General features: G+C 40.9%; 2 protein-coding genes across 2 annotated transcripts in view; one reads left to right on the top strand and one right to left on the bottom strand.

The window, feature by feature from the left end:
- cdc25b (cell division cycle 25B) overlaps nt 1-15,290 on the bottom strand; it is a 37,466-nt gene that overhangs the window by 17,220 nt on the left and 4,956 nt on the right. The gene's annotated exons all lie outside the window — the stretch shown is intronic.
- Nucleotides 8,712-9,817, top strand: noto (notochord homeobox). The gene is made up of 3 exons (XM_020604144.1): nt 8,712-9,159; nt 9,265-9,452; nt 9,547-9,817. Exons 1-3 carry the CDS (start codon nt 8,769-8,771, stop codon nt 9,745-9,747), a joined length of 780 nt encoding a protein of 259 aa, XP_020459800.1. The 5' UTR covers nt 8,712-8,768; the 3' UTR covers nt 9,748-9,817.

Below are 15,290 nucleotides of genomic sequence, written 5' to 3'. Positions count from 1 at the left end.
TTTTTTTTTATTGAAACAAAGTAACACATTAACAAAACAGGACCAAACATGGGAGACAAGACAACAGATACATGACAAAAGGATATAGAGTCTTTTACAAGATTGTAGTGTGTGAAGTGTGGGTATTTCCAACTTATTCAGTCTATGAAACACAAGAAAGGGAAAAGGAGGGAAAACAAATAAATAAATAAAGAATTACTAATAACAATGATGATAACAGTACTACTAATAAAATCAGCTTGTTACATTTTTAGAGGTTGGGAATGTGCGTGGCCTCAGCCCTAGGTGTTTGGTTCAAGTTGAAATGTGTTAGAAATGGGTTCCATGTGTCATAAAAAGCAGATAAACTATTCTTGTGAGTGGATGCCATTTTCTCTGTGATGTATTCTGTCAGAAGGTTGGTCAAGTGGTTTATGTGTAGTGATTTTTTTGATTTCCACTTTTGAAAGATTGTTTTCTTGGCAATAGCTAGAGAAATGAGGAGTGGGTTTTTGTATTTAATTGGTAGGTGGTTGATTTCTGATATTACCGAGGAAGCAAAGTGATGGAGAAGGAGGGATTCTACAGCCCAAGATGGTGGAGAGTTTCTCTGTCACTGCTATCCAGAGGGAATGAACTGGTTGGCAGGTCCAAGTAGCGTGAAAATAGATGTTGGTGCAATTTGGGTGCATTGTGAGCAGATATCGGTGTCGGAAAAACCCATTTTGAACATTTTACTTTGTGTAATATGGGTCCTATAAATGGTCTTGTATTGTATAAGTTGTAAGTTTACATTGCTGGTCATAGAAAAGATGTAAATTTATGTCCAGAAGTCGGAGTTGAGAGGGACAGTTAAATCGTTTTCCTATTTGAGTTTTGGTATTGTTAATGTTGAATCTGTATTTGATATGAGTTTATGTAGCTTGGATATTATTTTTTTGGAATCTGAAATTTTCATAATCTCTTCAATTAATTTGGAGGGTTGTAGTGGGTTACTGGTTACACTAATCTTTGACTTAATTATGGATTTTAGTTGATCGTACTGGAGGAACTGTTCTCTCTGAACTCTGTACTTCTGGATCAATGTATTAAATGATATGAACTGGTTATTTTCAAATAGGTGGTGTAAGTGAGTGATTCCTTTGTGTTGCCATGTTGGGAAATAGGGTTATTATGCAGTTGGAAATCAGGGTTGTGCCAAATTGGAGTGTATCTACATGGTGCAAGTGATGACTTAGTGATTTTGTTTACTTTCACCAGGCTGTCAGAGTTGAGACGATTGTGATGTTCTTACAGAAATTCATTTTCTTAGTAGAGTTTGGTAGAAAAGGGAGGTCTGCAACTGAGTTATTTGAGTTATCTTTGGAGTCATTTTTGGAGTAATTCTATCCATGCACTGTTGTAACTGTCCTTCTGAATCCATTTGACTAAATACTGTAGCTGATTTGCCAAGTAGTAATATTGAAGTTTGGTGCTTCTAGCTCGCCTAGTGATTTCTTCTTCTGGAGTGTAGATAGATAGTCACTCCTGACTCTGATTGTCTTCTGCTCAGCACAACGTTACAAGGGACAACTGTAAAGCTCTGTGTCACTAGACAAGCGCCTGCAGACACACAGGCCTCTACACTACAGAAAACACAGCGCACACACACACCATACACACAAAACAAGGCAAAATTCAGTTTAAACAGATTTTCAATCCAAATGTAAACAACTACCCACCCCACCACCAAAACTAAAATATAGGAATGAAACTAAATAACTGGTCTGTCAATACAAGGGCTACCACAAAACAACAGCTAACTCCAGTAGTTGTTTTCTGATGCTTTTAAGTTTTATTGCCCTGTTTCAAAGCCAGATTTACTGAATATAAGTCCCTTGTGAAAGGCAGAGAGAGAGAAAAACAAACAACAATCTCAGTCACTTTCTAGTTGCATTTTCTTGTCAGTAGGTGACCAGAATGAAGCCAGGACAGACGCTCACTGGGACACAAACAGCATATCTGTGCAAACAGGTCCTTGAATGCAACACATAACCCAGAAGAATGTTATTACAGCCCAAATATGCATTCTCCAGAAGCAGCATATTATATTTATATTCCTCTATTAAATCCATGCCACAACATGGGAACATACTGTGTATTCCTAGCTTTTAGTTTCACTGCTGCTGTCAGCAGGTGTTTTTACAGTAAAATCACAGTGACACCAGGACAGCAGCAACAACACACCAAGTATCAACAGTATCAACAAATCAGGTCTGTATTGAATTAAAATATACTGCATTTATAAAAGATTAGCTCTTTTGCTCATTGTTACTGAAGCCCATTTGCTACAATGTTTAGAAAAAGAGTTATTTAATATTAATATTCAGAAAAGTCTTAAGCAATAACATCTAAATTATTATTGTCAAGAAAGAGACCAAAACAAAAAGTGGAAGAGAGTGAAACTGAGTTCATCCACAAACCTTTCCTATAAACTGTGAATGTACTAGTACTAACACATTTTCTCTCCTGTGTTAAGAAACAGACGATCCAAAACAGGGTTACAGTCAAACAGGCAACACTTTCAATCTGTTTCTGACTGAAAACATCCTTTAATCTCCATCACAAACCCGACAGAGGCTGAAAGAAACAGTCAAGTTGAATATACAGGCTCGTCATCATTTTCCTATAAAAGGTCTGGGGGGTGAGTGTGGGGGGTTGAGGAAGTGTGGCAGTAATATAAGCAAACAAAGAATGTGAAGAGAGGAAATGGCCTGTCCTAATAGGAGTAGCAGTGCATTCAGCCCACAGCGCCAGGGTGCTCGTCCACTTTCTCGGTTCCCTTTCAATGCAGCAGAACCCTGCGAGCAGCGCTTTATGGACAAGCCCTGACACCCACAGGAAGTGTAAACAGAGGTCAAGGGGGGAGGTGTTCTCCACAGAGCCCTCAGAGCACCTGGGAAGAGGCCCCTTTAAAACATTACAGTGACTGGTTTCATAAAGAAGCTTTACAGACCAACACAAGACATGAAATGCCTGAAGGATATTTATCATCGTGATAGCTGCACTGCAGCGGCCAAACAAAACACTTTAATTTTAGAATAACTACCAACTGTCTGCAAAAGCTGACCTTCAAAATTTTCTGACCATAGTTGAAGCTTCAATTAACTTGGAAAAAAGAGATTTATGCACTAAATTATGGCCAATGGGTCTTAAGGATAGTTTAACGTTTTTGGAAATCCACTTATTTGCTTTCTTGGTAAGATTTCCATGAGGAGACTGAAGCTGCTCTTATAGCTGTATGCTAACTATAAAGCAAAGCTGGGACAGTCAGCTCAGACGGGTCAGAGTTAAACAGCCTTCCTGGCTCTGTCCAAAGTTTAAAAAATCTACCTTCAGTCCATTTAATAGGCGGCACTGTGGTGCGGTGGCTAGCAGTGTCACCTGCCAGATGGCTGGGGCCTTGCTACAGGTAGGTCTCCCTGTGGGTTTACTCTGGCTTCTTTTATATAATATCTAGTTTACAGTTGTATATAACATAGAAAAGCGGGTAATCATTTGAGAAACTGGAATCAGATATTTGGGAGTTTCACTGTTTTGCTTGAAAAAAGTTTGCTTCAAACTAGTAATGGATCATTTTCAGGGGACCAACTAATCATTTCAGTTTTGCCCTGAGGTCATAAACCATGTAGTTATGTTAAATCAGGTCTTTGCCGAAAGTCAAACTCTCTCCTCAGCTCAGACAGCTCCAATACACACGTGCTCCGTTCCCAGGACAAGACCATCATGTCAGTCAACAGATACTTTTCAGAGAGAAAGTTAATCCCTCATTAAGTTGGTAATGACATGGACCATTTCTATGAGTGGACAGAAGAGTTTAAATGGTCACTATTAGCCCCGAGGAGAGCAGCTCGTACAGCAGCACTTCACAGCACTGGTGTCAATGCTAATTGATGATTAGCTGGAGCTGCAGCGACTGGAGGTTCTCCTGTCTGACACAAATGTAAATGAAAAAACAGATTCAGCACAGTGACATACAAAAGAGGCCATTTTCAGTGCTGGAATTAGTTCATTTCACATTTTCACATTAGCTGAAAGTGTTGATTTAGCTTCATTCACCGAGAACAAGCAGGGAAAAGGAGGTTTGATCACAAAAAGAGAGCAAAATGTTTTCAGTTTTCTGAGATACCTCACAAGCCTGCTTTTCTTTTTTTAGCATGCATAGCCCACTAACTGCTTTGAACATGCTTTAGTTTGTCACTTTTCAAGTATGAACATTAGACCTGACTGAACTTCACTGCTTTGCTTCATCTGCCTGGGGAAAATCCCACAATAATTAAAAAAAGAAGAAGAAGACTTGCACAGCCTCCTAGGCCGCTAAAAAGACCTATGACTTGAAAGGACTTGGTCTCAGTTATGTGAAAAAACACAATCAACACTTTGAAAGCACATGGTTAAATGCCTTATTATCATAATGAGCATTCAAAGACCTGGAGGATTGATGACTGAGTTACTATATAAAGACTAAAAACCTATGTCTCAACTTGCCCAAGGTCTTGAAAAAAGAAACCTGCTTTGACAAAACCTGAGCATGAACGGTCCTGGTTTTTAATTGTCACTTAATATCATTCATTTTACATTGTGGCGTTTTCTTAACTATGACTGGAAAACACTGTCACAAATGCTTCACATACATTATTAGGTATAAGGACACCTGGACATGGTGTACATATAATTTTCATGTATGGGCATGTTTTTTTTTTTTTATTATTAATTATTTTGGTTCAGGACACACTGTTCATCATTGAGTGGAGTTCAGATGTTATAATGCTCCTTTTTTATTTAGCAGGACTTACAATAGCTTGTTTTGCTGTGGGGTGCATTATGGCGCTGACCAAGAGCATTACAGCAAATTCACTGAGAACCTGGTGAGCTAATAATTCTTTTTGCTTTCTGGACAACTTGTTACTCCGAGAGGGAGCATAAGCCTCTCTGCTGGTTTCTGATTATCTTGGGACAGACCTTAACAATACTGTTCAGGCTGCTCCTGTCCTTCAATAATAAACCTTAGAGCCCACCTATAATAGTGCTGCAAACATTAAGAGAGTTAAGCTTCTGTAGTAAATAGACTCTTTGTTGCCCTCACCTGACAATCGACTACAGTCATAGCAAACTTGAGAGTCAAACACACACATGTCAAAGGTCAGCTGCTGAGTGTGGAGGTATTTTATAAATGATTCAGAAGTAACATTTTTGTATGCTGTTTACCCATCGGATACATCTTTATCTGAGCTCCAGTTGCCAGTCTTACCACTTAGGATACACCATAATGTGGATGACTGGGAATCTCCACAGACATCTGACCTCCATAGTAAACTCTCCTATATTACTGAACACGTGTGAAAACAATACATCCCACAAACTGTCGGTTTTGGCAATGTGCTGGTCCTGATTTTGTTGAATTCTTGATTCATTATTTCCCTCTGCCTCTATAAAATAATGCCACAGCCAGCTTTTTAAAGATGGTAGAGAAGAAAGTGAGGGGACAAACTGACTCAGCATGCATTACCTTGCCCCTGGGGTTTTCTGACACGTTCTCGAACATCTCAAGAGGTTCAAATACTGATTTTCAAATATTACATTTGCATAGAGGCTGACTACCATATTTCAAGAATTAGAAGAAAGAGAAGGAGTGGGTGAGAAGGAAAACACACACAAACCTTTCTGAAAACTATGAATTTGCTTAAAACCAGTGTTTTATTCTGCAGCTTCAGAGCAGGTGTTTCAGTCAAATCAGGCTCCTTACTCTGCAGACAGAAGACCACACATGCCTGCCCATAGCAGAGACTGAATACTGAATGTGTACTGGAGCCAGACACACCATACCTGGGCTCTTAGTCAAGGTGAGGGCCAAGGCCCCACAGGTCCCAGTAATGACCCCTCAAGCCGACTGGATCATTCTGTAAATGGCTTCATAAACTCATTAGTGATGGATGTGCATGGACAAGAAAGGCTGAGACTACAGTTCCCGTTAAATGTGTCAGGCAGGTGACACCTTCACCTCAGCAGCAATAATGATGACAGTGTTTCTTCATGCTTTTGTTTCATTCAATCATGTGTGAACTGAGCCACAAGGTGAGAGCAGACAATGAGAGTTTCTCCTCTCATTTTTGAAGCTCTCACCTTTCTGTCATAATGACGTAATTGCTGAGATACAGGAAGATTTGTGACAGCTATGATTCTGACCTTTAAAACTCCTCAGGACAGGTTACATTTTACAGAGAAATTAAAACTCACAACTGCTGCGTTTGCTGTAAATAAGAGACGTGAAGCTTCTTTCTTTATTTCAGATATAAACAGAATTTTTCTAATGTAATTTTTCTTAACTGTAGTTGTGTTTGTACAAAAAGTTGCCTCTCGAGAAGTGACAGATGTAAAACTTATCATCTTTGGTCTTCTGGGAGATATTCCTAATTCCCAGAGGTCAAACAAATCAAAACAAGGAGTGCCACAAAATGAGCCACTATTTTGCATATAACAACCACAGATAATGAATGACTGAGTGCTCATGAGGAGTTTCGGGGCTTTGGTGAGACTCATTTGGGCAGGATGGCCCATCGAGCTATTAGAGAGCAGCTCCTCAGGACATGACTATGAAAAGAGGCTTCTCTGGCACAGTGGTCAGCGTATTCCTCGTCTGGCTCCAATACACAAGGAGAACATACTGTAGCTCTGTCCTCACAGAACACAGAAAAAGCCCAAAATCATAGTGACAAAAATGTGTTTTGTGCATTAAGACATTAGAACATGTCAGTGGAGGCAGAAGATTGGAGTCGACTTTAGCTGCAAATGAAATTAAGAGTTCCCTCTTCAACATTTCTCATGTGAAAATTAGGATTGTAAGTCATAATTATTTTCATGATTGATTTATTGTAAAATGTACAGAAAACTATGAATCACTAGGGCCTAGAGCACAAAGGCTTGTCCAACCAAACATCAACATATTCAGTTACTATAACAGGAGAAAAGCAGTAGATATTGACACTTGATACTGGAATCAATGATTTCTGGTATTTTGCTTAAAATGGACCAGACAATTAATTGGATATCAAAATAACTGCTGATTAAGTTTCTGTTTTTTCACTAAGAGGAATTGTATCCAAGTATCCACAGCTTCCATTCATTTTCTAACCTTTTCTGTTTCATCAAATTAAACTGGGTTTAATATGATTTTCCAGCTGATTTGACTGTGGCACATTTGAGATCTTGTCCTTCGGTGTAAAGACTATGCTTCATAAACGGTAGCTGCCAAAATGTGAATGAATGACTTGTGGTTACAAAGGTTCTGTGTGGTGCACGCTAGTAAACACCGCTCATGGGGTGGGTGGTCCGGTCACAGAGGCATCAGAAGAGGCGTCCTCATTGTTCAGGCCAAGTCGAGAAAGTCTGTGTTTGCCCTCTTCATTAGACATTCTAGTGTCAGCGAAAGAGAATAAATAAAACGCACGGAGGTCAAAGGGAAAGTGCGGTTCGCTTCGGTGTTTAAATGTGTTTTAACAGTTACTTAAGGCTGTGGAGACGCTCTCTGCCACTTCCAAATGATGGAAATGAGCCGGGAAAGTTTGCAGAGCTGGCAGTAATCCAGGTTGAAAGAGAGGAGGTCATTGTCTTCGGTTAGTGTAAGAAAGCAAATCACTTCCTTTAAAGGAGCCGCACAAAGGCTCTTTAAACCTCAGAGGAATCGATACAAATGATTAAATATTGTTTTCTTTATAAATTGTATTTCAGAATAAGGATCTCTTCTACAACTCGAGGTTCCTATTTAATTCTCAAGACATGTATCTAAAGACAATAAAAAAATCAATCCACTCTCAGATTTAAGGCTTTAGACCAACTTGGACTGTTTTACAATCAAGCCTTTCCTTGTCAGAGTGGCTCCTTTCAAAGGACGGGATGGGTCAGTCCGCGGATTAACGCAGTGACGGAGCTTAGTGGAGATGCGCTTTGGTAAAACCAGCAGCGCCGCTCTGTCATCACACCAGAGCCGCTGAAGTTGACGCCTGAGCTTTGCAGGGCAATTATTCCATTTTAACAGCGACACCGCTGCTGTTAAAAGACACACTCTGGGAACAGAGCGCATTCATTTTATACAGGAAAGAGATTATGGACTATTTACATACAGGGGTGGTTCTTGATTTACAACTACTTGAGACAAATACCAAATTAAAACCGTGAATATCAATAAAAGCTTGACAAATCCTTCGTTAAATTCGGAAACAGACCCAGAAGTGGAATTAAATCAGCACACATTCTTCTTCTAGTTCAGCTTGAAGTCAGTCTCCAATTGTAAAGCGACTTGTTACGCTGCTTAAAGCATCTGTCGGTCAGCCATGACTTAAAAGGCGCCAAATAAGATGATTAGGTAACATCAAGGCTTTCCCAGCGGTAATGATTACATTTGGACTTAAGATCCATGCAAGAATTTGTAGGCCAGTAAATCTCCTGAGTTCCCTGCCCCCAGGACTCTTCAAAAGCTTCGTCATTCAAAGAGTTTGGGCGTTTGACAATCGCAGCTTGTACTACTCCACCAATTAATTGGATACGTTGTCGGGATGTTCGTTTCTCTCATCTGCTACTTAGAAAGACAAAGGATCAATGGGGGGCTGTTGACACCTCTGTGCGGGTGGAGTATAAATGAGGAGCCTCCGCGGAGGAACCGCATTCGTTTTCTCACTACACTTGGAGTAACAGCTTGTTTTCTGCAGAGACCATCGAGATCATACCCTTCAACTTTTTAATCAACTGACAAAATGCAGGTGCCGAACAGACCAGTGGGAACTTATGAATACTCCGTGCGTAATTACGCACCAGCAACGCTGTACACACAGTACCAGCGGAGCCAGTGCGCATCATCAACGAAGCCTTCCAGTGGAAAATCCTTCACTATTGATGCTTTGCTCGCCAAACCAGAGAACACATCCAGCGACCGGACGAGTCCTACTCAGTGCGGAGTGAAATATCAACCAGCAACCCCAGTTCTGCCTCTCACCGGACACGTAGGATTACCAATAGCCCCGACACCTTGCGTCTATTCTCCAAACATGGTTCACTCCGCTGTCCACACGCAACCTGGATATTCAGTCTACTGCTGCCCGCCTTTCACCTACCAGTCATCCTGTCATGGAGCATTTTACACACAAGGTAAACAGAGTTATTCATTGATTAGAACTTTAAAAGGAAAGAGAAAGGTCTAAATGGCAAAATTGTCATGGCGGGATGATTAAAAGCACCTTTTTTTCTTTGCAGCTTCAATGTCCAAAGTCAACGCAGGCCTGCATTCGTTCAAAACCAAAGGTGGGAAGTCGAAGCGGATGCGCACCAGTTTCACCAGTGAGCAGCTTTCCCGGCTGGAGAAGGAGTTTGCACGGCAGCAATACATGGTCGGATCAGAGAGGTTCCTTTTGGCCTCGGCTCTACAGCTCACAGAAGCTCAGGTAAACAGAAAGTATACCGAATAATAGTCTGCATTTTGCATTTAAAATGTACCATCACAATGTTCCTAAGGTGCATCTTGTTTTCTTTCTCCAGGTCAAGGTCTGGTTTCAGAATCGACGCATCAAATGGCGCAAACAGAGTCTGGAGCAGCAGCAGGCCAAGCTGGCCAAACTGGGCCTGGCTGCTCCGCCGAAAAGTCCCGGATCTCAAGGCCACGGAGACGAAGGCGACGAGGATGAGGAGCTCTCAGACGTGGACGTTGACGTGTCTGACGACTCCACTGACCACTGTTAAGCCAACACCACTGGATTTATGAAGAAAAGACTTTTGTACATAATGCCGAGAAAAGAGGCCGTTGTCTCCAACCACGACTATTTAATAGATGTATAGTCATATATTTAATTTCCTACATTAATAGCTCTTTGTTGAGTTCACTTCATGTGTTCACCTTTTGTATATTTGAATGAAATACTCAGAAATATATTTTATGACATTAACAGAAACCTTGGCCTGTCCATATCTTTACATTCAGCCACTGGGAGTTAGTAAGATCCTATAAGATGACAAGTAGAGGATGATCAAAATTCTGCATTAATAACTTAAACTCTTAGCACAGTTGCAACAGTTTCTAGGACTCCTCGCAGATTTCTGTGGTTTAGCTAACATAACTGATTGTTTGGCTGATTAGACACATAATTTCGTTAATTTGTACTTTAGTTTCAGAAACTGATTTACAGCTTTAAACTTAACCCTGCCGCCTCCAGTGTCTCCCAGTCAAACCACCATCTTCACCAACACTCTTTTGATCTCTCTTTATACTCTCATCTCAATCTCTGCCCAGTTTGAGGATGATTAAGATGATGAAGACATGGCAGGACATTTCCTCCTGGGTGTGACCTAACCTTAAGTCTGGGACAGACTTGGGTTTCCCTCTGACTTAAGTTAAGCAAATAAATAACCCACTGGGGGATTAGCTGGGATATCTGTAGCCCGGGGTGGTAGGGGTCAGTCTGTCTCAGGGCAGCAGAGCTGGGTTTCACTGTTTAATCTGTTTAAACGGTCAATAGGCCTGTTCCCACTGCTTCTCAATGAACAGGACTCCCTCATGCCCACCCACCGTCGGCAGGTGTCCTGTCTCTGCTCTATTGAAACTCGACGTCTTTCTTGCTGTCTGCTGAAGCCTGCCTGGCAGACATGAAGGATAAAGCGTGAAAGAAAACAGCGTGTAGAAAGGATTGAGATGTAGCAAATGAGTCCATCAGAGCAGCTAATTGGGGGGGTCAACTTGAAAGTCCTGTCCTGTGGACACCAGGGCTGATGGGAACACAGGGCAGTAGCTTCTCTCTCTGCAATCCTAAAATCTTCATGTGGATGAAGTATTCACTGGTGGTAACATGTAATGGCCACTGGTACTGGTGTTTTGAAGTTGCAGTTTTTAAAGGTGGAAATTATTTTAAGCTATTTTATACTGTTGAGTTTAATCTATTTTATAAACTGTTTAGTTTGTAAAATCGTTATCTGCAAAGGCACAGCTGTCAAAATAATGCAATGGTGTAAAAAGTACATCATCTTTTCAAAATAAAGTTGGGGTAGAAGAAGTGACAGAGAGTATAAGTACTTCAGAACTGTGTTCAAATGCAGTACATTGAGTAAATGTTATTATTTCCATTCCACTAAAATAACTGTCACCCTCTTTCAGGCTCCATCAAACCACTTTACTCACAGTAAGATGTAAGAGAAATGTTGATAATGAATCAATGTAAACAAGATGCGACCGTTTGAAGAGTTGGGAGCAATGCTAATATATTTTATAAGAATGTTGTTACCCACTCCAGTACGAGTTTGGGGGCTTGAAGAATCTTGTGCTCAAACATCACTTTACCAGTCGCTCCTTGTACATCTCTAATATCTAGATATGTTTCTTTGTCTTGTGTTAGCTACGCCGTTCCAGTCAGGGCTATGGAATATCAGTTACTTGAGCAAAAGCAGCAACATGACAAATGCTCTGTTAACATGCTATTAAATATATTCTGGGGATGTCAGGGGCCCCAGTAGTTTTATTGTGAGACAAATAACAATGTTGTCCTTCTTACTAGTGCATGGTGACCTCACATAAATCCCAGCACTACTTCAGTATGAGAAATATATATACTTCTTAGATTCTTAGAAGATGTTATGTCTAGTACCGTCCCAACCACCCAGAGCGATGGGTGGATTTAAATGTGATCATCTATCAAGTCAAACAATAAACTCCGTCAGAGGAATAAGTGATAAGAGGAAGGCATAATCTATGCCATCCTCTTCCTATTCCTACTCCTATATTTCCTCTAAATCAAGTGCAAGGGAGAAGACAGCTGGTATCAAAGACAGAAGCTGAATCAACAGTAACAGAGTTGATCTCTTCCTGTCTCTTGTCTATCACCCCCTGCCTGCTCCCTCGTGCTGATTAGGGCTGAAGTGCAGCTGAAGGAGCAGAATTTGTGTAAAAGCCCTTGAGAGCTGTTTCTGATGTGAACCAGAGCTCCCCTCTTCTACTCTCTCCACAAACAGGCCAATGCTGGCTGAGTTTCCTAAGACTCTCTGCAGGGTCTGGACTGAAGCTTCTCATGAAAGGCAACTGTTGCAGCTTCATTTATTTAGCGCTTTATTTGGTTCACTCAGTCTTATCTTGGTTACTTGTTGCCTTGCATTGCACATTGAGAGCCACTGGATCGGAGTCAAAGTCCTTGTGTGTTCATCACACGTGGCCAGTAAAGCTGATTCTGATTCTGATTTATTTGTCTCCTGTGTTTTAGCACTCCAAACACTGAACCTAGACGGCTGGCTGGCTTGCATTTGTTTAAAACAGAAACTGCTGCTAAGTCAAAAAGTGACTGGGAACAACTTTAATAACAATTAATTTTTTAACAAAGTCATTTTCAAGTAGAACTGTGTGGTGTTGGCCTCTGGCATGTGCAGACTTCCAGCTGTTATTTGTCTTCTGTGATTTCTAACTTGTAACTTTGGGGTTAGGAGTGTTGGTCAGGAAAACCCAGCCACTACAAACATCATATTGGACTCCAGGAAGAAGACCTGGGCATCTTTCAGAATTTCAAGAAATTTCAGACTAAAATGAAAATAATCTTGCAACCATTAGATTTTCACATCGTCTCTAAACTGTGCAGCAATTTTTGATGAAGGATTTCTCAGAGAAAGACCTGATCTGAAGAGAGAACAGATATTATAATGAATGATAAATCACTTGACATTAGTCATACGGGCAAGTTAACCAGATGTCTGGCACCAACACTGTCAAACGTTTGTTGTCCACCACAGACATAAAACCGTTTTCTTCCTCCTCCTTAGATTTAGATGCCGTTGGTCACATGACTCCGCACAGAAGTGTCCTTGGTTTTCACCGTCTGAGAAGGTGTGAAAGTTCTCATGGAGAGCAACAACCGCACCTCATTTTGCCAACGCGCGTTTTAGGGTAGTCCATCGTAAAAGTAAAGATCCTCCTTTGCATTTTATTTGCAGAGACCAGGGCCCCTTTTCTCCATCTAATAGTCATTAACTGTCATTACAAGCGTTTGAAGTAGAAGTAGAAGCTGCCCTTTGTCTCGCCGTGAAAGGGCCGCGTTTGAGATGCAATGACTTCTGACACGGTCAGTGACAACAGGAGCTCGCCTGAAGAGAGGCGCCCATCTTTGTCTTTAAAGAACACTCAGGAAATAGCAGTCCCTGTTCACAGCGTGTTCAGCGCACGAAGCGGGTTAAAAGCCAGATAGAAAGCATTTCAGGAGAGGTGGTAGAGGATCTGATTCAGGAATCGGCTGATTCCTAAAGGCCAGATTCACCAAACGTGCGTCTTTTACGCACCTTACAACCCATTAATAGAAAGACAACACGAAAATATTGGATCATATCTCCCAGTTTATCACTAGAAACTTTTAATAGTGGTCTTCAAGCACGTTTGATGTTTAAGATGACATGTTCTCATATAGCAAAGCCACAATTCCACCACACGTCTCCGGCTTCATCCTCATGCATTGTTTTGTATATGTATTGTAAACTGTGCGCTCTGCACCTATATCGCCATGAAATGGATAAAGTCGACTTGCGGACATGCACACCACCGGGTAAACCCTGGGATGGATATATTTCCTGACGATAAACACACGTCTGTTTTCTCTTGGGCCTGCTAAAAGTGGGGTGTTTGTTTATGCTAACGAGGGGAGCCGGTGGAGAAGCGGAGTCTGTACAGGTGGCTAAACGACCCCACTTCTCATGCAGGTGGCACAAACGCAGCGATGTGCTACTTTTCCCATCTCGTTATAATGGGGTGAAATTTTCCAAGTATTTAACTAGGATAGATTAGCTGAACACACAACACTAATGCGAAACAAAACTGCCAGTTAGTTTATTAATGGATGCAGGAGGTGAAAATGAAACCAGGTGCTTCAGCTGCAGTCAGCGAGTCTAAAGCCACAACATCGTGGAGACAAAGTGGTAAGAAAAAGAATGCACATCTCACAAGCCGTGACAGAAATACAACAGGCATTTAACATCAGTGTTTGCTGAGCCTGGTCAGAAAGGTGCGTGGATCCAAATTAACAATGGGATTTATTTTATCCTGGTTTTGCTGGTGCATGTACCAAAACAAAAGATTTTTAAAAAGGCACAATTAAAACAGAATGAGATGTAGTTTGGCATTTGATAAATGAAAGTGCATCTGTCTGCTTATGGAAGCTCAACAGCGGTACCTGAATTACAATAGAGTTATAAACATGGATAAGACTCTACTGTCTAAAGGAAATGCAGCTGATAGGAGTTTGTCTGTTTCAACAGCAATACATTAGTGTAAGGGCCATTTATCCAAATAAAAGCCAAAACTTGTTCTGCCATAATCCACAACCAAACCTTGAATTTGATGTTTACACAGAGTCTGTTTTGTTTTTTAGCATTTACGGTCGTGTTGGACTCCACACATGTGCTCTCCTTGACTTCACGTGTTCAGTCCTTGTGACAAATAACGCAATGTACTAACCTCCCAGTTTATTATTTTTAGTCTTTTACCTGAGGTCTGTGAAGCAATATTAACTGCTACTTCATACTCAGGCTCTGACCCTGCAGCGCTCCCTGAACTTTCAGGACCTGGAGTCACACAGTAACCAGGGAGGTCAAAGGTTTCCAGTCACATCTGCAGGAATCATAAAATAAACAGACCCTGCCTAGGTTCAGCCACTAGGTGGCAGCATTGGCATAGAAAACAATACCTAGATAGCACAGAGCTTTGTAGCACTTGTGATTTCTCTTTAAGGGATCAATAGGACTAGAACAAAACAATTTGGGAACATTTCTGGGATGTTACAATAATCTAAAGAGTTATCATGTCATGTCTACCTTAGAAGGTAAAGCTCATATTTAACTTTATGAGCAGAAAATTGTTAAAACCATTCATGATGTAAAATCACAAACAAAACAATCAGCCTAATAAAGCTTATACAAATATTATAGTTCAGTAAAACGTACAAAAACCACAATTTTCTTATTCATCAATCACCAGGACACCACAGAAGGTCACTAGAGGGCAGCGCTGATCTTAAACTGGTGTCTTTGTGGGATCCATTTCCCGAGCCTCCTGAAGCAGAGGACTAGGCGTCTTTGTGGGGACAGAGCAAAGTTTAATCATGTTTGATCAAACTCTAAAAACAATAACCAACTCGGAGCAGTCATTTGTAACACTTCTTGTGTTTTTGCAAAAGAAACCAACTTTTTGCACCTTAGAAACAGAATGACATGTTTTAATTGTACTGTTTTTAATATAGGCTATGTGCACCTATATATATATATATATA

Source organism: Monopterus albus, unplaced genomic scaffold (assembly GCF_001952655.1).
Source record: "Monopterus albus unplaced genomic scaffold, M_albus_1.0 scaffold64.1, whole genome shotgun sequence".
Classification (NCBI taxonomy): Eukaryota; Metazoa; Chordata; class Actinopteri; order Synbranchiformes; family Synbranchidae; genus Monopterus; species Monopterus albus.
Note: the sequence above shows the minus strand (reverse complement) of the source record. Positions and strands in the feature narration are given on the sequence as shown.

Bases quoted from the DNA above. Each gene is read 5' to 3' on its own strand.
- noto (XM_020604144.1), top strand. From the start codon at position 8,769: ATGCAGGTGCCGAACAGACCAGTGGGAACTTATGAATACTCCGTGCGT. The intron at 9,160-9,264 runs GTAAACAGAGTT...TTTTCTTTGCAG, and splicing joins TGGAGCATTTTACACACAAG to CTTCAATGTCCAAAGTCAAC. The intron at 9,453-9,546 runs GTAAACAGAAAG...TTCTTTCTCCAG, and splicing joins TACAGCTCACAGAAGCTCAG to GTCAAGGTCTGGTTTCAGAA.